This window comes from Myodes glareolus, chromosome 14 (assembly GCF_982192425.1).
Source record: "Myodes glareolus chromosome 14, mMyoGla1.1, whole genome shotgun sequence".
In the NCBI taxonomy this organism is placed as follows: Eukaryota; Metazoa; Chordata; class Mammalia; order Rodentia; family Cricetidae; genus Myodes; species Myodes glareolus.
The window spans coordinates 70,092,621-70,119,685 of record NC_142039.1 but is presented as its reverse complement, the minus strand read 5'-3'; the positions used below and the strand labels follow the sequence as shown (position 1 = coordinate 70,119,685).

General features: G+C 50.5%; 2 protein-coding genes across 3 annotated transcripts; one reads left to right on the top strand and one right to left on the bottom strand.

Moving 5' to 3' along the window:
- On the top strand, window positions 1-23,886 carry Cltb (clathrin light chain B). 2 transcript variants are annotated; one of them, XM_048447837.3, is made up of 6 exons: window positions 1-281; window positions 4,560-4,606; window positions 17,934-18,051; window positions 18,233-18,344; window positions 20,005-20,058; window positions 23,399-23,886. In XM_048447837.3, the coding sequence occupies exons 1-6, from the start codon at window positions 95-97 to the stop codon at window positions 23,568-23,570; spliced, it is 690 nt and encodes a 229-aa protein (XP_048303794.3). In that variant the 5' UTR covers window positions 1-94; the 3' UTR covers window positions 23,571-23,886. The 2 variants fall into 2 exon arrangements, with proteins under 2 accessions (XP_048303794.3, XP_048303795.3); XM_048447838.3 differs by lacking the exon at window positions 20,005-20,058 and having other exon boundaries at window positions 6-281.
- A 2,150-nt stretch (window positions 23,887-26,036) lies between these two features.
- On the bottom strand, window positions 26,037-26,996 carry Higd2a (HIG1 hypoxia inducible domain family member 2A). The gene is made up of 2 exons (XM_048447841.3): window positions 26,775-26,996; window positions 26,037-26,459 (listed from the first exon to the last, which is right to left on the bottom strand). Exons 1-2 carry the CDS (start codon window positions 26,926-26,928, stop codon window positions 26,293-26,295), a joined length of 321 nt encoding a protein of 106 aa, XP_048303798.1. The 5' UTR covers window positions 26,929-26,996; the 3' UTR covers window positions 26,037-26,292.
- Between the last annotated feature and the right edge of the window lie 69 nt (window positions 26,997-27,065).

Genomic DNA, 27,065 nt, shown 5'->3' with positions numbered 1-27,065 from the left:
GCCGCTGCCGCCGCAGTGACAGGCGAGCCGGGCGGGTGACGGGAAGTGCGGGCCGCGGGCGCGGGCGGGAGGTGACAGCAGCCACGCGGGGAAGATGGCTGAGGACTTCGGCTTCTTCTCGTCGTCGGAGAGCGGGGCCCCCGAGGCTGCCGAGGAGGACCCGGCGGCCGCCTTTCTGGCCCAGCAGGAGAGCGAGATTGCTGGCATCGAGAATGACCCCGGTTTCGGGGCACCTGCCGGCAGCCAGGTGGCCTCTGCGCAGCCGGGACTCGCGAGCGGGGGTGAGTCAGCGCAGCGGCCTGGAACCGGGGGCTGAGGCCAGCACCGGGGGCAGGAGGCCCAGGCTCGGTCAGACCCGGCCTGGGTCCCTGCAGTAGTCTGGAGCCTGGCTATCTGGGCTGATCAGAGGCACCCCGGGGGTTGTGTGTGTCGGTAGGGCCTGGGAAAGCAGGGAGGAGCCGGGGAAATGAGTTGGAGTCTGGGCTGAGACTGGATCCGCTGACTCTGGGGACAGGAATTTAGTCGTGACATTTTATCCCCAGGCCAGCTCCTCCACTCTCTGGCTTTGGAATCTATCCCCTGCTCCGTTCTGAGAGTCATTCTCTGTCCCAGAGTCCTAGCTAAGTGGTACAGGTGTGGGACAAACGCAATCCTCCTGATCCAGGGCTTAGCGTCCATTCTGCTAGGAAGCAGGGGGCACTCCAGGAACTTGCGGCTCTTCCTTGGGGACCGACCACCTGCTGTCCTGCAGCAGTGGAGGAAACATGTTAATTACATTTAATAATTTCACACACGTTACTGAACCCATTTCAGAACTGGCCACTGGAAGCCTGGAAAGGTACACTATTGAAACAGCTAGGAAATAGCAATCAAGAATTAGACCCCTTCTGTCCTGACCACAGTCTTCCGTGTGTCGGGCTGTAAGTCTGGACAGGAGCACAAAGGGCCACGAGTCCTACCCTTCCTGTCTGTAACTGGCTGTTTAGTGGATTTACAAAGGTGGCCCAGGACTTTTGTGGATGGCTTCAGACTTAAGATTCAGGACCTGTTTCTTGCAATGTTATGTTTATCATTAATACTTCCGCCTTAAGGAGCGATTTCTTATAAATATTTAGTAAAAAAAAAAAAAGGGCCTTACTCCTAATAGACCTTGTTTCTTATTTCTGGTTGCAGTTTTAGAGAGGTTCAATGGGCCTGCTGCAAATAACCATATGTATGTGAACACAAGGCTCTCTGACAGGCATGAATTTTTCATTCAACATTTTGCTGTGTTGCCATCTCCACTGTGGACACAGAATGAAGGAACCGTATCTATGTACGGCTGAGGGGTTGAATCAGTCAGCTCCGACGTGGGAAAAGTAGTAAGCCTTCTGTAACATGCAAGGAATTAGGGTTTGTGGGGTTATCAGGGTGGTCCAGTGGGTGACGTGAATCAGTCGGATGACACAGGAGTTTGATTTCTGGAACCCACATATAAGAGAACTCACTCCCGCATGTTCTCAGACTTGACGTGTGTATGTGCACCACAAATATAAACACACACACACAATGAGTAAATAATAATAACAGAAAAGTAACCGGAGTTTGAGGGTCTCGCCTAGGGCTCCACAGCCGTGAGAGGCAGGCTTGATTTCAGGCCTCCTGGATCCATACTGCTATTTCACAGACTAACTGTGTGTAGGTCTGCTAGGAGATGACCGGATGCGGCAAGGAGAAGCAGAGGCCTAACCAAACCATACAGGTCTGAGGTAGCAGCTCTCAGTTCCTCAGCATGGGCCCTTTATGTTCCCAGGGCACCTGCCCAGGTTTCTCCGTGGAACTCACTTGTCCAGTTACTCCTTGAGAACGCTTTTCCCTCATCAGGAGGTCCCAGGTCGTTAGAAAGTCATGAGAAAGATGGATGGCATGCATTCGCATTCAGGCTGAGGGTAGCCATAAAGGCCCGGGGTTTAACAAGCTGTGGTCTTTCCAGGGACTTACAATCGGGACCGGTCACTGACTGGCCCTAGATATAAGATGACAGGGAGACAAACAGTGGGTGATAATCCTTGGGGAAGCTGCCAGGGATACAGCCCTCTGAGAGTCTTCCAGACTCCTACATGTGGTGTTATAGGTGCCCAGCACAAGGAGGCACTTCAGAAGTGGAGATCAGAGGGTGTTCAGGCACAAACAGAATGGACCTGATGTGTTTTTGTTTTTGTTTTTGGAGACAAGGGGTTTCTCAATCCTGACTGTTTTGAAACTTGTTTTGTAGACCAGGCTGGCCTAGAACTCACAGAGATCCGCCTGCCTCTGCCTCCGAGTGCTAGGATTAAAGGCATGTGCCACTCCTACCCCTGTGGACCTAATACTCTTAAGCCTAGCCAGTGCCAGGTAGCCATTCTCCTCTGAGTAGCAGGAGTGGTAGGAACCTGGTGGCTGAGGGAAATGGCCTGGGCCTTCTGGGAGCTGGGAAGAAGCTGGCTCCAACAGCAGCCACCAAGGCACACCTCTGAGTCACCTCCCCTCAGACAATGGGGTCTTCTGGCTCCATGTTGAGCTCGCTAATGCTGGCTCTCAGGAGGCCCTGGGGAAAGTCCTGTGTGGTGTAGGCCTGGGGCCCAGAGCTCCACTGAGCAGATGCCGGGCAGCAGGCTTGAGCCGTGGACACTTTGTTTCCACTCGTCGACCTTGGGTAGGACCCAGACGGTCTACGCTTTCACACCCAGTTCTCTGGGCTCTTGGCCTGACTGACTTATGGGCCAGCTCTGTGTAATCTGTTGCCCCTGCTGGGCCTCAGTAAGCTCACAGGAATGTTCTGGATTCCCAAATGGGTCAGGCATCTGAGGAGGTCCCACACGGAACGGCATATCCTTGGGACTTGTATTTACTTACTGTATTTGTTCTTGGGCTCTGCTGTAGACTCAGGATCATAAATGTCTAAGAGCCAGAGAACACCGTGGAATAGACACTGGAGATTCTGTGAGTAGGTGTGTATGCCATACCAAAGAGGCTGACTATGCTCCACCTTTCTGAAGGCTGAGGTGGGCACCAGGAAACTCATGTGGCCTTGCCAAGAGAGGACATGCCACTTCTCCAAAGGCTCTTCCCATAGGCACACAGTATCAGGAATGGACCCTGGCAAAGGAAAGCTAGATAGAGAAGCTACCCAGAAGAAGCCCTGCTGAGGAGGATGCTCATACCCATTTGGGATCACCCTCATTTAGCGAGCAGGCCTCCTGTGCACTAGAAACCCTGTCTAAGTGGGTGAGGTGAGAGCTATCCTAGTAGATCAGGACTAATTGCTGCTTGACTCTGTAAAGAGGCTAGAATATATATCAGTGGCAGGTGACTGACATGAGACTGACTGCCCCCCGCCCCTGTGTCCTTTCGGGCTCAGGCAGAAGTACTGCTGTTTTCTCAGCCCTGTCTAACTCGTACAGGACTGACTGTCCTTCTGGGTCACAGCTAGTAGGCATGACAAGTTCAGAGAGGCCTTGACAATCACAGTGAGCCCCAAAGAGCAATTGAATTCTCATTTGGCCAACTGTCTCTGTTCGCCCATTCTATGCAGGAGCCCTTGGCTGGGGAAAAATAGGCATTCAGAGCCTGGTAAAGAGTATATGCCCCCAGGCATACCAAGCCATTGCGCAAGAGTGGGACACCCTGCGTAGTGTTATTGCACGAGAGTGGGACACCCTGTAGTGTTCTAGAGTACCCTAGAGATGAGAACTTCTTTTGGTGCCTCGGGGAAGTAGAGGAAGCAGTCTAAGGCTCCCTGTAGGAGGTGACTTGTACACCATTTAAAAAAAAAAGTCCTTTGTTTATTCAGCATCTAGTGATACCTTGTACAAAGGCCCAAGAAGACAGCCATGGTGCTCTTCCGGGTGCTGGCCACTAGCAGGACAGACCAACCAAAGCAGGTGTGTAGGTATGAGATGGGGGGCACAGGCTGGACTGGTAAAGGAGCGAGGGGAAGGCAACTTTGAGGGTCACTGTTGCAGCAGAAGCTACAGGTAATTTGTGACCAACTGGATATTGGACAAAGGAATTGGGAGGAGTCGCTCACTGTGAAGGCAAAGTGAAACCTTGGGAGGGGCACAGAGAGGAAAATAGGCCAAGCGTTGCCCAGGGGGACTGTGAGCCCTGCTCTCCCAGGCAGAGCGGTTGTTCAAGGTTCCACCAGGACATGCAGAGGCACAGACCCTCTCTTCCTCAACCCTGGTGGCCTCTCCCTAAGCCCGCAGTACCTCTGCCTGCTTACCGGGTTCCAGCTCCACAGTGTCAGGTAGGTAAGGAACAGGGCACTGACTAGGTAATCTTGAGCAATCACAGTAGCCTTTTTGAGTCTCCACTTGAGAATCTGTAAAATGGGTCACTACGTTTTATTACAGGGCTGTGGTAAAAATTAATTATGACAGCGGGTGCACAGGGAACAGCCAGGGTCTGGGCCTCAGTTGTTTATATATCCATTATGTCTGTGGGGAGGGTGTCAGTATACCCATGGTTGTATGCACCATAGGACCATCTTGTGCCGGTCAACTGGACCGTGAATGATTCTGTCTCCTTGCTCTTTCCAGCTGGTTCTGAGGACATGGGGACAACAGTCAATGGAGATGTGTTTCAGGTAAGCAGAGATGAGACTGCCTGTGTCGGGCTCAGCACCTTTAGTCCCCTGGAGGTCACTTAGTGCTCACTGTTTGTCTCACTGGAGGTCACTTAGTGCTCACTGTTTGTCTCACTGGAGGTCACTTAGTGCTCACTATTTGTCTCACTGGAGGTCACTAATGCTCACTATTTGTCTCACTGGAGGTCACTAGTGCTCACTATTTGTCTCACTGGAGGTCACTTAGTGCTCACTGTTTGTCTCACTGGAGGTCACTAGTGCTCACTATTTGTCTCACTGGAGGTCACTAGTGCTCACTATTTGTCTCACTGGAGGTCACTTAGTGCTCACTGTCTCACTGGAGGTCACTGGTGCTCACTGTTTGTCTCACTGGAGGTCACTTAGTGCTCACTGTTTGTCTCACTGGAGGTCACTGGTGCTCACTGTTTGTCTCACTGGAGGTCACTGGTGCTCACTGTTTGTCTCACTGGAGGTCACTAGTGCTCACTGTTTGCTGCCTTGACCATTTCTTGTCATGTTGGGGAGGGAACCATTGAGGGCGGGAGCTGATGAGTTGCTCAGACTGTCCTCAGAAGGAGTGGCATGGGACAAAGGAAATTAGAGCTCTGCCCAAGCAGGTGCTTCTGGTGGGAGGCTGGCCTGACTGAGTACTTTATGTGGGCTCTTCCACTGGGAGACTGCATTCAGAATTTCTCTGAAAGGGTACCCAGAGACTCTGCAGCACGATTCCTAACACATACAAACTAGAAACAGTCTGGATGTCCCAAATCAGGAGCCTAAGTAGACTGGGAATCAAAGTTCCTGATATGAAGGGCTATCAGAGCTTCCTGTCCTTCCAGACATACATGTCCTTATTTAAGCAACATGCAGAATGAATGGCAGAGCATCATGGCACATCACTTTCATTCTTAAGTGTTCGCATATTTGGAAAAGGCGTTCCAGTTGTTAACTATGATAGTTCTGAGAGTGAGAGGCCCTGGCTTCTATTGGCACCACAGGGACTGGTAGGGGGTGGACGAGGGTAGAGGGTGTTGTTGTTAAAAATAGTCTGGGGATGGAGCTCAGTGGAGAAGCTCCAAGTTAAACCCCCAGCATCACAAAGACAGAACAAAACAGAACAAAAACAGACTGGGAGAGTGCAGATGCCAATGACACCCCTATATCCCCACATAGGTGTGTAGAACCCCTAATGTCTAGACGGAGCCTAGTCTCCACTGTGTGAACTTTGGTAAGACACGGATATTGGGGCCTGCTGCTTCCTGATCTCCTGAGCCCCACCCTGTGGAGGAGTTGGCCTCTTGGATCCTGGGAGAGTAAACAATACTTTCTTATGTAAGTGGGATGGGCTGGTCCTTACACAGGAAAACTGGCCTAACCCCATTTCTGGAAAATGACTCAACATCAGGGAGTTAGAAAAGTGTCTCCCTAGGACCCCTCAGCTCCATGTCCAGTTGCATATAGCAGAGCTAAGGAGTAAGTGTTATTCTTGTACTGTTAGGACTTTTGACGGGCCACTTCTGGGCTCTAAGAACACTCAGGACTTTAATGGCTCAAAAGGCCTCTGTTCTAAAGTGGCTGTGCTGGAGCAGCACTTGGAACTGCAAGATTATCTAGACCATACTGAGCAGCAGATTTGTACTTTTCAATTGACAGAAGTTTGAGATTTACAGATGTTATACATATAAGAGAGACTTATATGAAGTCAAAGAGTCATATCAACCATTGCTGAAGTTCACTTGGATGATCTGGCTGTCCAGGCCTTGAGTCCCCCACCTGCCACCTCCACCCCTCACCCCAACATCACTTAGCATTTGGAGATCTGAAGAGCACAGTCTCAGAAGTAGTTATTTTAAGTAATTAATAATAATTATTATTTTTTTACAAACCAATCCCAGTTCCTCCTCCCTCCTCTCCTCCTGTTCTTCCCCACCTTTCCCCACCCCACTATCCGCTTCTCAGAGATAGTAAGGCCTCCCCTAGGAAGGCAACTAAGTCTGTCCCATCATCTCTCGTTGAGGCAGGATCAAACACACACACACATACACACACACACACACACACACACACACCCGCCTCCATGCCTATGTTGAGCAAGGTATCTCTCCATAGAGAATGAACAAAGTCAGTTCATGCACTAGGATTAGATCCTGGTCTCACTGCCAGTAGCTCCATATACTGCCCAAGCGCCACCATTGTCACCTGCCTTCAGGGGGCCTAGTTCAGACCTATGCAGGTTCCCCAGCTGCCAGTTCGGGGTCTATGAGCTCCCACTCGTTTGGATCAGTTGATTCTGCAGGTTCCCCCATCATGGTCTTGACCCCCTTGTTCTTATTACGGCTCCTCTCTCTCTTCGATTGTACTCTAGGAACCCAGTGGTTAGTTGTGGATCTTTGGTTCTGCTTCCATCAGTTTCTGGATGAAGGTTCTATGATGTCTTCAATCTGATTACAGGGGAAGGCCAGTTAAGGCACCCTCTCCACTACTGCTTAGATTCTTAACTGGGATCATCCTTGTGGAATCCTGGGAATTTCCCTAGTGCCAGGCTTCTCATTAACCCCATAATGGCTCCTTCTATCAAGATATCCCTTTCCTTGCTCTCCTTCTCTGTCCTTCCCCCCACTTGACCCTCAGCAGTAATTCTTGCTCTCTGCTCTCAGGAGGCTGCTGATTTGTGAATCATATCACACCCATGCTGCCCTAGAACCCCCGGGCAAGGGAGGGTCACAGAAGAGAGATTCCCTTCGTTTAGCAGCAGAGCTCCAGCCTACCTGCACGGCTACACTCTGTCCTGTGCTTCACTCTGCTGCCGGACCCAGAAAACTATCTTTAGGATGAGCACAGCAGCATCTGGCATGCACTTTCAGGGGTGGAGGCCTTGGATTGTGCAAATCCAGCACATCCAAGAGCCTCTATACCTCAGTCTTTCCAGGTAGACTCTGTGGGTGACCAGCTACCAACCTCATCCCCAACACAGTTCGAGGGTTAGTGACCAGCACCTATTCCAGCTCCTCCGGCCCCGTGGGGGACAGGGACAGGGATGGAGGGCCCTTGTAAGACTCCTCCTCTCCTCTCCACCCTCCCTTGCATCTCTCCTCTCCTGTGAGCTACTGACAGGACTCAACAGCTCAGCCCAGCTTAGCCTGAGCTGCCCAATCCTGAAGGTAGATATGCCTCATCATCCTGGCCATCCCTGGAGCTTTAGTGTGCACTTGGCCAGCAAGAAATCCCTCAGGAGGCGGGTGGGGCAGGAGACTGGGTGGAGAGCAGCTGGCTTGTCTGTGGCCTCTTGCTTTCTGCTCCTGGCCATACCCAGCCCTTTCCTCAATGGAACTTTGGAGGAGTTCAGAGTACGTCTTCAGTCACTAGTATGACCACTATAGCCCTGGGCTGCTACACCTTCTGGAAGTGACCCCACCTCCTAGCCGGGAGGCTGAGCCTCGGTTGTGGCCTCTGACACTCACTGGCACAACAGGAAAATAAACCCAAAGCAACCAGGAGAAAAGCCAGTGAAGTATTTCTCGGACCTGCCCGCCGGCAACGCTGCTGAACTCACGCTGTCTGGTAGTGAGGACCCTAGCCACACCTCAGTAAGCCTCAGTAGTCATACTTCCTTACGCGAGTAGGCAGTGATTTCTGTGGCTGTTGCTTTGTGTAAGCCTTACTAGGTTCCGTGAGTGGGACGCTGCCACTCTCCTTTCTCAGTTTGGAAATCAAAGTTGCCTAGGGAAGGGATTTTTCTCGACAGTAATCACCCAGTGCGTGGCAGAACAGGCACTCTAAGCCTCTCTGATACAATGTTCAGTGCTTTTCCTGGGCCCTCCCCCACCTTTATAATCAGCCATTTGTTCATTCATTTCTCAACTCACATTCTTTATGGGCCAGGCCTGGGTGCGGTGGTGGATGTGAAGGCAAAGCCAATGGAGTGTTTGTCCCCAAAGCTCATTTCTAATGGAGTACAGAGACCTGGAAAGAAGTCACGATAGCCCAGGAGCTTGGATTTGAGGGTAATGCTGAGACAGGAGGTCATAAGTTCAAGGCTACATGGGGCACATTTTGAGGCCTTTAAAAAGAAAATCTAACAACTTGAGTGTTTTTGTGTCTAAAACCAACTGAGAGCTTTACAGGGATTAACCTACTTAATCCCCCAACACCCCATTAGGCAGTTTCTTTTAATCCCCCTTTTCTCTCAAGGAGATTTAATAGCTGTGCTAGTTACATGGCTTCAGTAACTTGAGGAGCTGAAGTCTGGGAGCCCAACAGGGAAGCGACACAGAAGTGGGTTTCAAGGCCGCCTAGGGAGGCCTTGTGGTCCTGGCTGAGGGAACAGCATATATAGAGGAACAGAAGGTAATAGCGACATTTGGCTCGGGCTCATCCAGAACGCCTGTGGAGTCTGCTGCACAGAGGGACGTGTCAGGAAAGCCCTTAGAGGCCACAGACACAGGGCTGATGTGACTGTCTAAAGAGGAGTCACACATAAGTCCCAGCCACAGTCGACCGTGGCCTCCTGTGTGGTGTAGGAAGTGGTCCCAGCTTGAGCAGATTTCATATCCTGACCCTGGAACAAGCCCAGATCTACCTCCAAGTGTGGGACGTGTTTGGAACCCTGGGACTCGTGTGCCCTGGGTGTGAGGGAGAATTGCTGCAAGGCTGCTCAGGCTTCACACCCAGACCACAGACAGCAGTGGAAGCCTACTGTTCATTTTCTGGCTTTCCCCAGCTGGATGACCTTAGATTAATAACCTTTCAAGGCCTGGTTTCTCATTTGTAGCTGCTGTCCCCACAGGGTTGTTGGGAAAAGTACTTTGTGACCAAGACAGCGTCTTATAAATTACTGACTTGTCCACTAAGTGAGCTCAGGAGTAGCCTGAGGTAGCAAAGTGTGTGTGTCTGTATGTGTGCATGCGTGCGTGGCACGGACCACGAATGGACAAAGTCTTGAGGTCACTTAGCAGCAGCCAGGCGGAGGCCTGGGTGTGTGGCTGGGTGGTGGAGTATTTGTCTAGCATGCCTGGGCCCTGGATTCTGTCCCCGGCACGGGGTGATAGAGGGCACAGAGGACCAATCAAGGAGACAAGCGGCAGTACAGGGGCCACAGAACAGAACAGAACAGAAGCAGTAGTGTTCCTGTCAGCTGTCTTGTGCCAAGGATGTTCACACCCAGTTATTCAATTTGAACCTGGCTCTGTCACTTGCTTGCCAAGGGTGACCGTGGCACTTTGGAACTACAGTCCCCTTACCTATAAAACAAAGGCAATAAAACCTTCTCAGTGGAACTGTAAAGATCAAAGACATCTGTTTAGTTACAAGTGTTCGAGAATCCTAACCTTAGGTGAGGTTTCTGGAGATAATGGAGGTGTGAGGACACGGACAGGAGATGCCTGCCCAGCGGTGCTTCTCCCGTGCCTCCTCACCCCTCTTCCTCCCACACCCGTTAGCACCAGAGGCACCGGACCTACCTGTGCGGTCCTTTAGCATGCTGGATGGTGGCCTACACTGCCTTCCCCTATCCTTTTGTGCTCTCTTGTCCCCTCCCCCCCAAGAATGGTCATGCCATTTTCTGTCTGACCTCTTACCTGTCCTGTACTACAGTACACCCATCAGCTGTGGTCCCCATCTCAAGCTACCAGAAGACAGGTTATCTTGTTCATTCCTGTCCATAAGTACCTACACATATCACATATATGGGTTTAATAAGTTTTCTCTTCCTTCTCCTCCTCTTCCTTCTCCTTGTTCTTTTGGTTGAACTGGGGATTGAACTTGAACCCAGGGTCTTGTGACTGTTAGGGATGCACTCCGCCATTGAGCTATGTCCCTGCCCTCAATAAACCCTCCCTCAGGTAGGCCCTCCTGCTCTGGATGCTGTATGAAGGCAGTCAGTCTCTGGTTTTTAATGGAGCATACTTTCCTTCTTTTTTACATGATTTATTTATTTCTATGCTATGTGTATTGGTATTCTGTCTGTATGCAAGTCTGTGTCAGGGTATCAAATTCCCTAGAGCTGTAGTTACAGACAGTTGTGAGCTGCCATGTGGGTGCTGGGGATTGAACTGGGGTCCTCTGGAAAAGTAGACAGTGCTTTTAACCGCTGAGCCATCTCTCCAGCCTGGTAGAGCATACTTTCTTAGGTGGCTAGAGGGCTGGGGAAGGGCAGAAAGTATCCATGTAAAGAAGCCGTTTCAGAAGCAGCAAGTGCTCTGCGGACAATAAATACAGCTGTCCTGGGTTCCAAAGGGACGGGTCCAGAACCCTGAAAGTATAAAAACCCATACTGTAATAAAATGGTAAAGTATTGAGGCTGTGGTGTGGCTTAGCAGAACACTTCTAAGGCCCCAGGTCCAATCTCAGCAGTGTGTGTAAGGGAAATGGTGTGGTATTTGCATGTAACCTAGTCACATGCTCCTGTGCACGTTAAATTATCTCTAGATTATGTGTGATCCCTAATACAATGTAACTGCTTTGCAAAGAGTTGTCAGAGGATACTGTTTAGGAAATAATGACAAGAAACAAAACTGCGTATATTCAATTACAGTGGCCACTGTTGTGGAAATAACTTCATAGCTGAGGGTCAGTGACCAATGAGCAGACACAAAAGAGAGGCTGACTGTGGAGAAATTGTTTAAGAAAGTGGCCACAGTTCGGGGTGGGGCAGGGCCTGTAAACTGAGCTACCTGGGGGCTGAGGCAGGAGGATCAAAAATTCACCGCCAAACTGGATAACTCAACAAGACCCTGTCTCAAAACAGGAAGGAAAGGAGGGAGAGAGGTAGGAAGGAGCAATATAGCTCACCATAAGAAGCTTGCTCTCAATCCTGACGACCTGAATCTGATCCCTGGGACCTGCGTGGTGGATGGAGAGAACCGACTCCTGCAAGTTGTCCTCCGACCCCACACTTACACCACGGTGTGTGCATACGCACACAATAAATAAATGTAATTTAAAAAGAAAGCAGGGGCAGGCCTGGGAGATAGCTCAGTGGATCTGAGTTTATTCTATTACCAAGAAAACAAACAATGGTTGTCATGGGAGGCCTCTCTCAGAGCACTGGGTTGAATTAGACAGAGGAAGAGCGGTGAAGATGGAAACCCTAGACCTAAGGGGAAGAGAGCTCCAGACTAGGACACTTAGGGGTGGGGAGGAACAGTGTGTCAAGAGTGCACTGACCACCAAATCAGGGAGCAGGAGAGAACAGGACACTTGGATTTTTATTCAAATTGCAGTAGAAAGCCTTTGGGTTTGTTGTGTGTGTGTTTAAGATTTATTAATTATGTATAGTGCTTTGTCTGCACATCTGCCTGCGGGCCAGAAGAGGGCACCAGATCGCATTACGGATGGTTGTGAGCCACCATATATATATGATAACTGGAAATTGAACTCAGGACCCCTGGAAGAGCAGCCAGTGCTCTTTACTACTGAGCCATCTCTACAGCCCTGTGTCTAGTTTTGTTGTTTTTGAGACAGGGTTTGTCTGTGTGGCTCTGGCTGTCCTGGAACACTCTGTAGACCAGGCTGGCCTTGGGCTCAGAGGTCCTCCTGAGTGCTGGGATTAAGGGTGTGCACCACCATGCTCAGTTTTGGGACACTGTAAAACTGGACAGGACATTATTTTAGTTAGGCTTTGCATGGGCCATTTTATTTTCATCTGGTGACTGAATCTATGACAAAGTCATCAGGGGTTGAAAGGGAAGAAAATGGGAGGTAATCTGACTGGGGACAGATCTTAGGGGAGCACCAACAGAGCTTCCTGTTAGACTGCACATGGGACAGTTAAGGGAAAAAAGATCAAGGACACACATAAGGTTCAGGCTTCAACAGGACCTGATGAGGTGTGGTTCTGTGTAGGAAAGAGTCCTAGGTGCAAGGCTGGGCATGCTTGGACCTGGGCACGTGGCCCAGGGCTGGCCCTGCCCTCACTGCTCAGACACCTGCCATGGAGCCCCACTGCTTCACAGAGTGCTTACCAGGCTCCTCCCCACAGCCGATACTGCCAGCTCTGGAGTCTTGGCTCATTTAGCCACAGCTCACTGAGCACATATTGTATGCTTGGGATAGTGGTGAGACAGAGGGCTCCCAGATACTGTCCTGTGTGGGTGGGTGGGTGAGGGGAAGACATTAAACAACAGCAATACCTACAGTTGGGCAAATGCTTGAAGGGGGACAGGGAACCAAGATCTGGGGGTGCTGTGCACCGCACCCCCGTGTCTGCGCTCTGTGCGCTAGAACCTTGCTCGTGAGCTTCGGGCAAGGGGTTGGGGGTTGAGAATACACACGCAGAGATAAACCGACATACACAGAGACAGACCGACACACGGACCTCTAAGTGCTGGTTCAGAAAGCCCCCTTTATTCACACCATGTAGGCTTAAATACACTGCAGTCAGTGGCCAACAGGTGATAATCCCATCCTCTGATCCTCTAAACTAGGCTCAGTTTCTAGTAACTTTAGTTAGAAGGTTCTAGGAGGGAAGAGCAGCTGAAGGCCAGAACTCAGTAATCCCAACATCTCCCTCCTAATTTTTTTTATAAAACAGAAGACCCTCCTGTCTCAGAAGAGTAAACCCTTACCCGTCTTTGGAAGGCCCCTTCCCTGTCTTAGGCGGGCCCTCTTCTGTAGAAGTTGCCCGTCTACGGAGGAGTCTTCATTGTTGGTGCAGTATTTGCAACCAAACCTTACTGGCCAACAGGGTCAGAAGGACTTGCTAAGTGACCATGTGCTGCAATTCTCATGGGTTGTCTGATCTTACACAGAATTCAGAAATGAATGCCCATGGCAACAGGCGTTAAGATTGCCAGCAAGAGGGTCCCCAATCACTACTGGACCCAGCCTCCCATTTGGGCTATGGTATTCTACCAACTCTTTGGCTAAAACAGGGCACACAGGTATCAACAATCTGGTGTGCTAATTGTAACATTTTAAGGGCTATTCAAGTAACCATTGAGTTGTTTCATCACATAAGAGGCATTAGCAGGGCTGGAGAGATGGCTCAGAGGTTAAGGATGCTGAATGCTCTTCCAGAGGTCCTGAGTTCAATTCCCAGCAACCATATGGTGGCTCACAACCATCTACAATGAGATCTGGTGCCCTCTTCTGGCATGCAGTCATACATGGAGGCAGAACACTGTATTGCATACATAATAAATAAAATCTTTAAAAAAAGGCATTATTAACAGATGTGAACTAGCCATAAGTCCACCTGCTCCTACAATAGGGCAGTCTATTGATTTAAATTCGCTCTGCAGCAGACTCTTCGGTGTGCAGAGCCTAGAATTGCCACTGCCTTCTCCTGCGTTCTCAGGCAGCCCAGTGGGGTCTGTCTCAGCTCCAGCACTTGTTGCATTTGCTGATACTCCTGGCACTGCTGTGGCATTTGCCAGGCTAGGCACCGACTGGGCTGAGACAATGTGCCTTCCACCACAGCCACCTAGCAAAGCTCGGCTCCAGCTGCCTTCTAGTCCCAGCTGCATTCGTTCTGGGTCCAAACTGGTGCATGGAGTGGAGTGGAACTCAGGGAAGCAGGCTTGCTGCTCTGCAACCACTGAAGGGGCCCCACTTAAACAATCTTTTAGGGAATTTGGGCGTTGTCAATCTGTCTGGCTACTTCTGCTGAGTGGGAACGTTGCATTCTTAGGGGTATTTACTGCAACATTTCAGAAGATCTCGGTGATTCAAACCACATTAATCTCGAATAAATCCTTAGGCTCTCATCGTCTGTGGAGACAAAAACAGAACCTCTTTTCCAAAACATCAAATCCTTAGGCCCATATTTTATTTTTATTTATTTTTTAAAAATATTTATTCATTTATTATGCATACAATATCTGCCTACATGTGTGCCTGCAGGCCAGAGAGGGCACCAGATCTCACTACAGATGGTTGTGAGCCATCATATGGTTGCTGGGAATTGAACGCAGGACCTTTGGAAGAGCAGGCAATGCTCTTAACCACTAAGCCATCTCTCCAGCCCCCTAGGCCCATATTTTAAAGTCAAAATACCTTTCTTAGCAGTTCCTAGAATCAAATGTCTTTCTCCAGTCCAGAACACAAAAGACAACACAATCAACATATCATGCATCTGTACACATTTATCTTTTTGAGCTATAAACATTCTATCTTTCCCCAATACATATGTCCTTCTCGGTTGGACTTCCACTTGCTGCCTGCATGGCGCAGAGACCGAAACCGAGCGAAGGACGTCAGGATTAACACATATCCCAATCCACCGTCACCTTCTGAGGGCGACCTCTCAGCGTTCCCTAGTTCCCGAAATCTCGGTGGGGACCTCCAATTGCCGCGCACCGCGGCCCCGTGTCTGCACTCTGTGCGCTAGAACCCAGTTCGCGAGCTTTGGGTAAGGGAGCTGGAGGTTGAGAATACACACACAGAGACAAACCGACACAGGGACCTCTAAACGCTGGTTCAGAAAGCCCCCTTTATTCACACCATGTAGGCTTAAATACACTGCAGTCAATGGCCAACAGGTGATAATCCCATCCTCTGATCCTCTAAACTAGGCACAGTTTCTAGTAACTTTAGTTAGAAGGTTCTAGGAGGGAAGAGCAGCTGAAGGCCAGAACTCATTAGTCCCAAAATCCAGCTGAAGGCCAGGACTCAGTAATCCCAACATGGGGGAGCATAGGGGGTTGTAATGTAAGGAGGCCCGGCCCTGCCCACTGGGAACTTTGGGTAGATAGGAGAGGTGGAGAAGACTGTGACAGGGCACCTGGGACGGAGAAGCCTGGAATGTAAGGGCCTGGAGCATGCTGGGAAGAGGTGGAAATGCCTATGGTGGAGGAAGGAGGCAGGGCACATTGCAGTGGGAGCCCTGGGGGTCAGTGCCCACAGGAAAGGTGGAAGGCAGGGCGCCAGCCAGGCATGGTGGCAGGACCTACCGAAGTACACAACACTTCTGTCTGAAGCTCTAGCAACTCTGTCACTAGATCTGAACCCCACCACATCTCCTGTCCACTTCTTGGCCTTGGTGTTCTCTTCTATACAATGGGGATGAAAAATGACAATGATGGGCTAGTGAGATGGCAAAGCAGCAAAGGTATTTGTTGCCAAGTCTGAGGACCTGGGTTCAATCCCAGAACTCATATAGTGGAAGGAGAGGACCAACTCCCTTAAGCTGCCCTCTGACCTCCACACTCAGGTCCTCTCTGGCACATACAAATGAATAGAATGATTCTACTACAGCCCTCTGGGCCATCATTCTGCACAGGCACTGTCTGTCTTCCAAAGGGGTCCGAGTGTAGCTCCGTTGGTGGTGCTTGCTTAGCCGGCACTACGCTCTGAGTTTCATCCCGACACTGAATAAAGCTGGAACAGTGGCGCACTGTTCCACTGGATCAGGAACAGTGGCGCACACCTGATCCCTGCACTTGGGAGGTGGAGGCAGGATAATCACAAGCTCAAGATTATCTTCATTAGAACAAGTTCTCGGCCATCCTGGGCGACATGAGGCCCTGTCTCTATGCAAAGAAATTAATGCCTTACAAATCCTGTTGCACCAAACCCCAGCACTTACTACGAGTCCCATTCTTAGCAAGAAAAACAGCCTGGATATATTCAGGAACTCACTCAGCCAAACGCACATCTTCCAGCTTTCAGCAATGGGATTGTATGGCTTTAGAGTCCAAGCTTGCCACAGCGAGGTTTTATTATTTTATGTGTATGGGTATTTTGCTTGTGTGTTAAGTTACTTTCCTATTGCTGTAATAAGACACCATGGCCAAGGCAGCTTAGAGAAGAAAGTTTATTTGGGGTTTACCGTTTCAGAGGGTCAGAGTCCACTACCATCATGGTGGGGAGCATGCCAGCAGGCGGGCAGGCGTGGTGATGGAGCAGTAGCAGAGAACTGACCTCTTGAGCCACTAGCACGAGACAGAGAGAGCTAACTAGCCATGGGTGAGCTCGGAAACCTCCAAACCAGCCCCCAGTGACACAGCTCTTCCAACAAGGCAACACCTTCTAACCCTTCCTAAACCGTTTTACCAACTGGGGACCAAGCATTTAAATATATGGTAATATAGAGACTGTTCTCATTCAAACCACCGAAGCCTGCATGTATGTCTATGCCTGGAGCCTACAGGGACCAAAAGAGGGTGTCAGATCCTCTGGAGCTGGAGTGACAGATTGTTGTGAGCTGCCATGTAGGTGCTGGGAACCACACCTGAGTCCCCTGAAAAAGCAGTGCAGTCATGCTCTTAAATGTAACAAGTCCTTTTCTGTCCTGCCAACCAACTCTCAAATAATGACACAGAAGCTTCTTATTAATTATGAAAGCTCGGTCGGTTAGCTTGTTCGTAACTAGCTCTTATAACTTTTATATTAATCTATGTTCTATCACATGGTGTTACCTCTCTTCCATTTGCACCTCCTCTTTCCTCTCTGTGTCTCCTGGCTTCTCCTGCACGCCTCATTCCTCCTCTTCCTTTCTCTCCCTGGAAGTCCTGCCTATACTATTGACCATTTAGCTTTTTATTACACCAATCACAACAAATACACCTTTACTCAGTGTCCAAAGATCCTCCAACACTTAACTGCTTAGTCATCTCCCCAGCTGTTCCCACCCCTGCTGCCATGGCAAAGTTTTAGTATGGTGGTTCTGCCTGCTTTGGGTGGCATGCTCACTCAGCAAATGTCTGTAGCCTCCTGTGTGCCAGGCACTGTGGTGGGCTCTGTACACAAAGTGATGGAACATAACAGACAGGGGCCCTGCTGTTACAAAGGTGACACTCTGGTGGACATTAGTAGGCTGTGTTAAGTTTTACCATGTAACACAACAGTAACAGATTTTAATAATGGTAGCACAAGGGACTTGTTGCGTGGAATACAAATGACATCTACAGGTTTTTTTTGTTTGTTTGTTTTTGAGACAGGGTTTCTCTGTAGCTTTGGAACCTGTCCTGGAACTAGCTCTTGTAGACCAGGCTGGCCTCGAACTCACAGAGATCCGCCTGCCTCTGCCTCCTGAGTGCTGGGATTAAAGGTGTGCGCCACCACTGCCTGTCTTAAAACTCATTTCATTCTTTTATCAACTCTGTGGAAGTGGGTGCTATCACTTATCCTGTTTTCTGATGAACAAAAGAGAGTATAAATGAGTTGGCTGGGCTTGAGATAATGATCGGGCACAGAGAGGTTGAGTGCCCTGCGCGAGTCCACAAGAGAACAGAGCTGCTGGCAGAGGGAACAGAGAGTAAAGGTACAGTCACTGGGTGGTGGAATGGGCTGACTGGCCTGATGCGGGAGGCGCTATCTTGGTTGCAGCAGAGGAGCACAAACAGCAGGGCAGGCGTGATGGGCCCGGAACACTGTGCTTATGTTGTAGGAGGCTAATGGGCCTGCCGACGGCTATGCTGCAATTGCCCAGGCGGACAGGTTGACTCAGGAGCCTGAGAGCATCCGAAAGTGGAGAGAGGAACAGAAGAAGAGGCTGCAGGAGCTGGGTGAGGGCATAGCTGGGAGAGCTGCTTCCAGCAGGGATGGCTGGGACACGGTGGGTGGGACAAGGTGAGGCAGCCTTGGAGTCTGTACAGGCCCACTTGGCTGAGGGTGGGTCCTGGGGCATCCAGGGATGTGGGGAACAGCCACAGAAAAGTTGTGCTCTTTTTCCTGCTGGGCTCACAGACGCTGCCTCGAAGGTGACTGAACAGGAGTGGCGGGAGAAGGCCAAGAAGGACCTAGAGGAGTGGAACCAGCGCCAAAGTGAGCAGGTTGAGAAGAACAAGATCAACAACAGGTGAGTGACCCTTGGGACCCCAGGGTAGCTGAAGAGACCGAGGGCAGTCAGGGCAGCACTAGGGTGGCTGTGAGGAGATGAGGGGAGCCATGAGCACCTCAGGGGTCTGAGGAGGCTGAAGGGTCCATGCAGGCAGTGAAGGGCACGGTGGTGTTGGGGACTGTCTTGAGATGGGTGACGTAGTAAAGACCTGGAGGAAAGAGCTGCTGGAAGCCTGGGGTTCCTCATAGCATGCCCACTCCTGAGCCCTCTCTGTGACTCACAGGAAGCTGAATGGGTGCCACAATGGAGTATGACTAGACTCTCCAGGACCCTAAGCCCTCTGCAGGTAACTTAGAGAGGCACAGGCCTGGTAGGGAGTGAAGAGCCAGCCTGAGTATTTGATTTCACTTCTTATAGAAATGACAGTACTTCAGCCCAGTGTGGCGAAGGGATGAGCATTAGTGGCCTCTATAAATGAAAAGGCCAGGACAGTGGCATTGGGGCACAAACAAAGTCAGTCAGCAGTCTCCCTGCTGCTCAGCTGAGCTTCCTTCTGCTCTGGCTTCCTGTTGGATGTACACCCTGTATGGGAGCAGCAGCTTCAGGTTTTCTGCTCTACTGGGTTGGCAAGCTCAGTGAAAACAGCAAGCATCTAGCGAGCGGCTCCTGCCAGAGTTGGCTTGGGCTATGTGCCCAGGCCAGGCCCCTGACTGTAGACAGGAGGGGGGTATTCCAATGGGACCCAGCCAGGGTGGAAGCCTCATTCACTGGGCTGCACATGGGGGCCAGTGGACTGCAGGATGAGCAGCCGATCCTGTAAAGCACAGGTCAGATAAGGGAGTGGGTGCAAACCAGAGAACACGTTTGTGGAAATGGATGTTCTCCTGCTTTGGATGCTGTGTCCTTCAAAATACAAGATCTTGCATGCCAAATTGGACACTAGGTGTCAGATGAGGACCCCTCTGTGTCCTCTAGGAGTTCAGAGGAGCGAATCACACGTGTGCAGCAGAACTTGGATCCACTGGGACTCTATACATGAAGACCATAGAAGCAAAGAAGCAGTTAACACGTCAGAGAAGAATCAGTGTCTAGGCTAGTGTTTCTCAACCTGTGGACCGCAACCCCCCACAGTATCGCATATCCGTATCCCGCATATCAGATATTTTCATTAAGATTCATAACAGTAGCAAAATTACAGTTGTGAAGTAGCAACAAAATAACTTTATGGTCGGGTATCAGCACAGCATGAGGAGCTGTGTTAAAGGGTCTCTGCATTAGGAAGGTTGAGAACCACTGGTCTAGAGACTTGCCTTTGAGGGATGAAGATGGTTCATCAGGAAAAGGATTAATATATGGAAGAACATTCTAGACCTGGGAGCATATAGTGTGTTGTTGGTCTACAGGGAGTCAAGGTGTAGAGGGAATGGTTTTAGGAAGTAGGTGGCTATGGGAATGGCATTGGAAGGGTCTTGGGAAGAGACCTCATTGAGTAGTAGGAAGCCATCAAAGGTACAGGATTCCCCACTCTTACGGGTAATTGTTAGCTTTTAAATTGTACTTCCTAACATGTCTCTATGGAGGTACTAACACATGTTTCTCTTTCTCTTTAACCCTGTGCCTGCCTGTCTTGCTGTCTGTCTTCCCCCACCTAACTCCTCCTCCTAACTTTCTTCTCAAGGATCGCTGACAAAGCGTTCTACCAGCAGCCAGATGCTGATATCATTGGCTATGTGTACGTGTCCCCTTTGCTCTCTGCAGGGCAGCTGTGGAGGGCACCCCAGCGGTTTTTCAGAGTCTCTTGTCTGTGTGGTATAAATGCATGTGGCTGGGCTCAGAGCAATGACCAGAGCAGTAGGCGAACTCCAGGGCCGGAGCAGCCCTTGCCTTTCACTCTTCCATTTCTGTCCCTCCAGCAAACTGGAGGCAGCTTTGCCCATTAGAGTTCCCAAGTGGGGGCGGAGGAGGGCGTGTGTACTACCCAGTGTCACATGGGAGGGCAGAGGTCACAGCAGCCTTGCATCTTCTCTGAGATGCTTCTTGTGGATGGGTAGGTGAGAAGGGGAGTTTTATTGGACAAGCACCAAGCATAGAGTGCTGAAGGTATAAACAGTTAGGGATGCCTTTGTGTCTACCCCGCCCCCACCCGAGCGCACAGACTTGACCGTGATGCCTGGCCCACTCCACAGCAGCCCCTCTCCTGTGTATCTAAGTTTGGAATCTGGCTGGCACTGTGCTGCTCTGGATTTGGAATGGCAAGCGGGTTTCCTCTCATACCAGCCCCAGGCGTGGGTAGTGCGCTCTGGACAGCAGTGTTGTTTACTCATTTCACACATTTCCTTACTGTTCCTGCTGGAGCCAGGCCTGCTGAACCACATGCCATCTGCACTGGCCCTCCTTTACACAGCACGGGCACAGCAGGTAGCAGCCTTCCTTTCCTTCTGCCCAGCCCCTCCTTCGCCCATCTGGCCCTTACCTGCTGGTACTAATCCCATGCCAGTCATTGGTCAAACACAGAGAAGAGACGCATAGCCCTGACCCTGCAAGTTGCTCATGGATTGGAACACATTTATTACGAGCTCTGGAAGCCGCCCTCTCTGCTGGGGACCCAGGGCTTCAGAATCATGACCCTCGGCTGCACCTTAAGATTTAAAGATGAACTTCTGGGTAGTAAGGGTTGAGAAGGGCACTCTAGGTGGGAGAAACAGCTGGGGCAGAGGCCTGGAGAGGACTGAGGGGCGGGGCTTATGGGGATGGATGGACACTGAGACTGGGAGGTCCCGGCAGGACTCTCTGTTGTGCTAGGCTAAAGAAACTTAGACTTGACATCAAGGCAGTGGGGAGCCATGGAGGGAAAGGGATACCTGGCAGGTGTGGGTGCTATAGAACACTGCTGGGTTCAGGGCTCCTAATGGACCCAAGGAAATGGTCCAGAGGACCCAAGAAGGCTACGAAGGAGACAGAACTGGAATCAAGACTTCTCAGCCTTCTACATGCCCACGCATTTCCAGGGAGCTTGAGCAAAGCAGATTCTGGTTCTGCAGGACTGAGGTGAGGCTCAGCCTGTTTCTAACAAGCTCCATGGTGATGCCTATGCTGCTGACCATGGCCCACAGATCAGCAGTAAAGACAGACGGCAACCTCTTGACCCCATGGGCAGCTCCAAGGATACATCCTTCATCATACTCGCTGTCCAGCCACACACAGCATAGACCTATCACCATGGCTGCTCAGGTTAGAGAACAGCTCTGAAGAGTGGAAGCCATGCTTCTCCCTGCACAGGTTAGCCGAGTACACTGCAGAAAGGCAAGATCATGACAGATGGCCACGTCACTGAGCCGGGGCCAGCACTCCCAGTAGGTGCAGTACAGTGGAATCACCTGGAGAGCCGGGGCCAGCACTCCCAGTAGGTGCAGTACAGTGGGGTCACCTGGAGAGCTGGGGCCAGCACTTCCAGTAGGTGCAGTACAGTGGGGTCACCTGGAGAGCCGGGGCCAGCACTTCCAGTAGGTGCAGTACAGTGGGGTCACCTGGAGAGCTCTCTGCTACCATCCAGACCCACTTCCCAACTCCCCCAACTTTGTATCCTTTCTTCCCCCTCCCAAATAACTGAGTCCAGTTGGTGCTGTTCATAAACTCCTCAGTGTGGACCTCATTGGGAGCCACACTGATAAACAAAACTGACTTTCCCTCCCCCAGAAGCCATAGGCTGTCTATACAGCTCCTCAGTTACGGGTGGGGGCTCGTGAACCCTTCCCACTCCATGCTAGAATGCTGACTGGTTTGCTCTTGTACAGGTGACCAGCTCCTGTGAGTTCATGCCTGCCAGTGTCCTGTCATGACAGAAGACACTGTTGCTCTCCATCCCTCCTGACCGCTGGCTCTATAAGATCTTTTTGTCCCCTTTCCACTATGGTCACTGAACCCTGGTGTGTGTTACAGATGTCCCAATTACAGCTGAACACTCTAAGTCAGTGACTATCAAAACTATCAACCAGAAATTCTGAAGTGTGGTAGAGTTCTTGCGTGTCATACACACAGACAGAAATTCAACACCCGGCACCATCTAAACAAGCAGACTCCTGAAGCAGAGATCACCCCAGTTTTTATTCTAGCATGATTCCAACCGGAGCAAAGCTTCCAATAGAACCTTCCCCAGGCTGTGGCTCCATCCACACAGACCTTTCAAGCTCAGGTTTCGGAAGTCAGATATGCTTGCAGGCAATCCTACAGCCATCACATAGTTAGTGGGTGGTGAGTCAGTGTTCTCTCTTGGTGAAGGTCTTGGAGGTGTTGAAAACAGTTGTGGTAGAGGTAGAGACATAGCTTAATGGTAGACTTACCCAAAATATCTGAGGCCCAGGTTCAATCCCTAGTACTGAAAAAGAAGGAAAGAAAGGTGGGGCGGGGGGGGGGGGGAAGCTGGTGGCCTTTACGTACCAGAATCCCCAGTGCAGGAACTCATGATGGAAAGATAATGAGTGAGCCCGGTGTGATGGCACACTTCTGTGCTCTCAGCAAGGTCAGGAGTTCAAGGTCTAGCCTGGCCTATGTGAGACCCATTTAGACAAAGACAAACAAAAAGGAAATGGTAGGAAGGGAGAGAGAAAACAGAATACCCAGACTAGGAAGGCCTTTCTGAGGAGGTGAAGCCCACTTGGGGAATGAAATGATAAGCAATGTGCTAGCCAGGTGCAGTGGTACACACCTGTAATCTCAGTACTGGGGAGGCTAGGGCGAGAGGACCCCGTGAGCTCAAGAGTTCAAGAGCAACTTGGGCTACATAATGAACCACGGGCTCTAACAAAAAGCAATAGGCATGAGCCAGTGAAAAACCCTCTCAGAAGGAGGTGACAGTAAGTTCAAAAGCCCTAGTCTAGATGACTTAGGCCTCCACACTTAGGCCTAGGTTTCTTATGTAAAGACTGTTCCCGGTGGCTGAAGTCATAGGGCACAGGGCCTGGGAGACTTCTGGCTAATGCCCCAGAGTAGGCTGCACACCACAGACTGATGGGAGCAGGACATTAGTGACCCAGGAACAACCATGAAAACGCCTGTCTTTTCTCCACCTTCAGGGCATCCGAAGAGGCCTTTGTGAAGGAATCCAAGGAGGAGACCCCAGGCACGGAGTGGGAAAAGGTGGCCCAGCTGTGTGACTTCAATCCCAAGAGCAGCAAGCAGTGCAAAGACGTGTCCCGCCTGCGCTCGGTGCTCATGTCCCTGAAGCAGACACCACTGTCCCGCTAGGTGCCTGCCGTTAAGAATGGCCACAAAGCATGGGCCTTGCTGGGGCAGAGGAGCAGCTGCTTCAGCCAGGGTGGAACTTCCTCTGGCAGCTGCCACACACATCCTGTTCTGTTCCTCTGCTTCTCTGGGAGCTGGGAAGTGGGACCCTTACCCCTTTCAACCCCCACTCCCTCCTGGCCCCATGTTTCAGCCCCTCAAGACTCCTGAGTTCACTCAATTGTGACTGTCCCTCCTGATGTATTTTTTCTTGGCTTAAAGGGTATGTTAACTCTTTTTACACTTATTTATTATTATCCTCTTTCTCTGGAAGCTGCAACTGGTGTCAGGGCTCGATTTGTGCTTACAACTTTTCCAGCTTCATGCCCTCAAGAGGTGAGGATGTACTCTTGCAGACTCAGGAGCTGCCAACTGGAAGCAGGGACCCCAAACTCTGTCTGCTGTCTCCCCCAGCAAGAGGAAAGACAGGCTCTCACAGAACACTTTTTCAACCTTGCTCTTTATGATTCTCTAACAAGCCTGAAGGTAGGGTCTCTGCTAAGAAAACTATGGCTTCCAGAGCAGAATCAGCTTGTAGTGTAGAAAGCAGGTGAGGCCGGTGGCCTCTGTGATGGTGTCTGAGACTGAGCACATCAACTGCCAGACCTTCTTTCCTGGGAGCGACCGGGACCCTCTAAGATGTGGCAGGCCTGCTGCACCACCCCGCCTCAGCCCCCCTCCTCGGCCGTTCCCGCCTGTGGACTTCGGGTAAACAACAGTGACCACACCTTCCCTTCAGCTGAGGCTGTAAACAGGACATTTAAACCATTATACTCTCCATGTGTTAAAAAGATCTGAGTAACTACCAACAGTATTTGTGCCCTAAGACTGCTATAACAAAGTGCTAAAACCTGGTGTCGTAGAGCATTAGAAATTTGTTGTCTCAGTTCTGGAGGCTAAATTCCCAAATCAGAGACCCATGAAGCCACTCCCTTTGTAGATGCTATGGCAAGATCTGTGCCTCTTTCTAACTTCCAGTAGCTCAGGCATCCCTTGGCTTGCAGATACAGCCCGGCCCTCTGGTTCTGCCTACACCCTCATACGGCTGTCTTCATCCTCCTCCCATATATGTCTTGTCCATATGGAACAATGGACATAATTGTCCAATTTTTGTTAAAAATATGAATACTAGTCTTACTGGACCAAAGTCTTCCTTAAAGACTTCAATTATTAATGGCTATAAAGTTCCTATTGCTAAAATAATACCTAAGGAATTGAGAGTTGGGGGCTGGAGAGATGGCTCAGTGGTTAAGAGCACTGACTGCTCTTCCAGAGGACCCGGGTTCAATTCTCAGCACCCACATGGCAGCTCGCAGCTGTCTGAAGATCCAGTTGCAGGGGATCTGACACCTTCACACCAATGCACATAAAATAAAGTTAAATAAACCATAAAAATTATTTTAAAAAAGAATTGAGAGCTGGAATCCAACTCTCCAGTGTATCTTAGGGGGTGGGCATTGTAACAGGAACATAGTGGACATGACCTTGAAAAGTGGTGCCATCTTCAGCTCATTATACTCTGCCCTTGCATCTTGCATTGGGCTTCACAATGCAGTGTTCAACACCGGCAATCTGCCTCACAGCTAAGACCATGAAGGAGGTGCAAATGCCTGGCTCTAGTCATGGACCTTCCACTCAGAGATCTAAGACATGTCAGGCACAGGAAATGTACCTTCACTTTCTTCCCATTTCCCAGCTTGAAGCAGGTGTTGAGAGGGTGAGAGTCACACATGGGAGGAGCTCAGTTCCTCAAGTCAACACAGTGCTGACCACAGAGCCACAAATCCCTGCTGAGACTTTTGCATCAAAAGCTGGGTGGTATAGATCAGCAGAGCCTGAGGGCCTCAGAGGAGTCAGAACGGAAGTAAGAAGTAGACAAAGGATGGTGGTGGTGTGGGTGTTGAACATCCTAACTCCAACAGGACTACAACAAGCCTCATCTAAAGGCTATAGAAACTTGAAGATTGCTGGCAAAGTTCCCCCTATTCCACCAAAAGGAACCAATTTTGGCCCATTGAACTAGAATCCCAAGGATGAACATTTGGGACACTCTACTTTTAACTAATGGCCAAGTGACTTGACTGTTACCAGGAAAGTTTGGGTGGCACTAGACTCTATGTTTCTCTCTCATGACTGGAGGTTGAACCTAGGGCCTCACAAGGACCACATGCTGTACAACTGAGTTGTATCCCAGACCATTTTAAATTTTGATATAAGGTCTCACTAAGTTACTCCTCTAGCTGACCTTGAACTCTTGAACTTACAGGCGAGATTCTTCTTCCTCAATCTGCAGAGTAGTTGAGGTTATAGGCACTATCAGGCCCCGCTGATTTCTACAGGCCAATCCTACCAACAGCCTCCTGTTCCTTCCTAAAAACAGACCAAAAATCAGGGCTTTGAATATAGGAATGAGACTAAGAATTCATCACATTGCCAGTATATTAAGGCTTTATTAAGTAAGTAGTTAAGGGGACGCATCACAAATTTTTAGTGTGCAACCCAACTGAAGTGAACCTGGGATTTCGGGGGAGAGGAGGACGGACATCAGTCACAAAAATCGGCCACTTCCTCACCCAAGTGACAACTGAGTACAGTCAGAAACGGAGGGAATACGTCTGACAGGGCTGTTTGTTGCTCCTGGATTTTACAATGATTTCCATGGAGCTCTCAAGGTCCGGCTAGACACTCAGGGTCGAGACTTCATAGCAGATGCCGCTAACCCCAACAAGATGGCTACGACCGTGAAACCCTGGGCAGCGATCCGGGTGCGCATCATTATCTGGGAGCGGTGGCTCTGGCCGCGGTGGAAGCAGTAAAGGCCATAGGAGAGGGCAGCCGCCGTACCCAGACAGCCTGGGGAGAGGACAACACACACAGGGGGCAGCAGGTTGGGTCCTGTAGGTTCTTTGAGGATGTAGCCCACCTCCACTTTCCCAGAGCCTCGTTTTGTAGACGACAACAGGAGGGCGAGAGTGGGTAGGTCTAGAGTTCTCTTCATCAAGCCCCGCACCACGCTCCGATCCGTTTCAGTCCTCCCCGCCCTACCCTTTCGTCACGTCTTCGGTCCACTCCCTTTCCCGCACCCAAAGCGTACCTGGTCAGCCCCTATTTCATTCCCCCACGAAATCTCTGCCGCCTCGGTCTTCGGTTCCTAAAGCACACACTTACCTATGGGGACCATTGGGTTCTCACGGGTCTTGCGAATAAATTTCTCCTTAAAGCCCTCTGGGTTGCTGTAGACCGTGGGACTAAAGCCCTCGATGACTGGAGCCTGGGACGGATCGAAAGGCGCCTCTGAACTGACAGGACGGGGAGCCGCCATAGCCACCGGCACAGAAACAGGTAGGACAAAAATCCGGACGTCGAACCCCGCCTTCTGATGAGGTCACCACGAGGGCGGGGAAAGAGCCTGCTGAGGGTAGTACGCAGGCGCTATTGCTAACTTTATTCTGGGAGTTG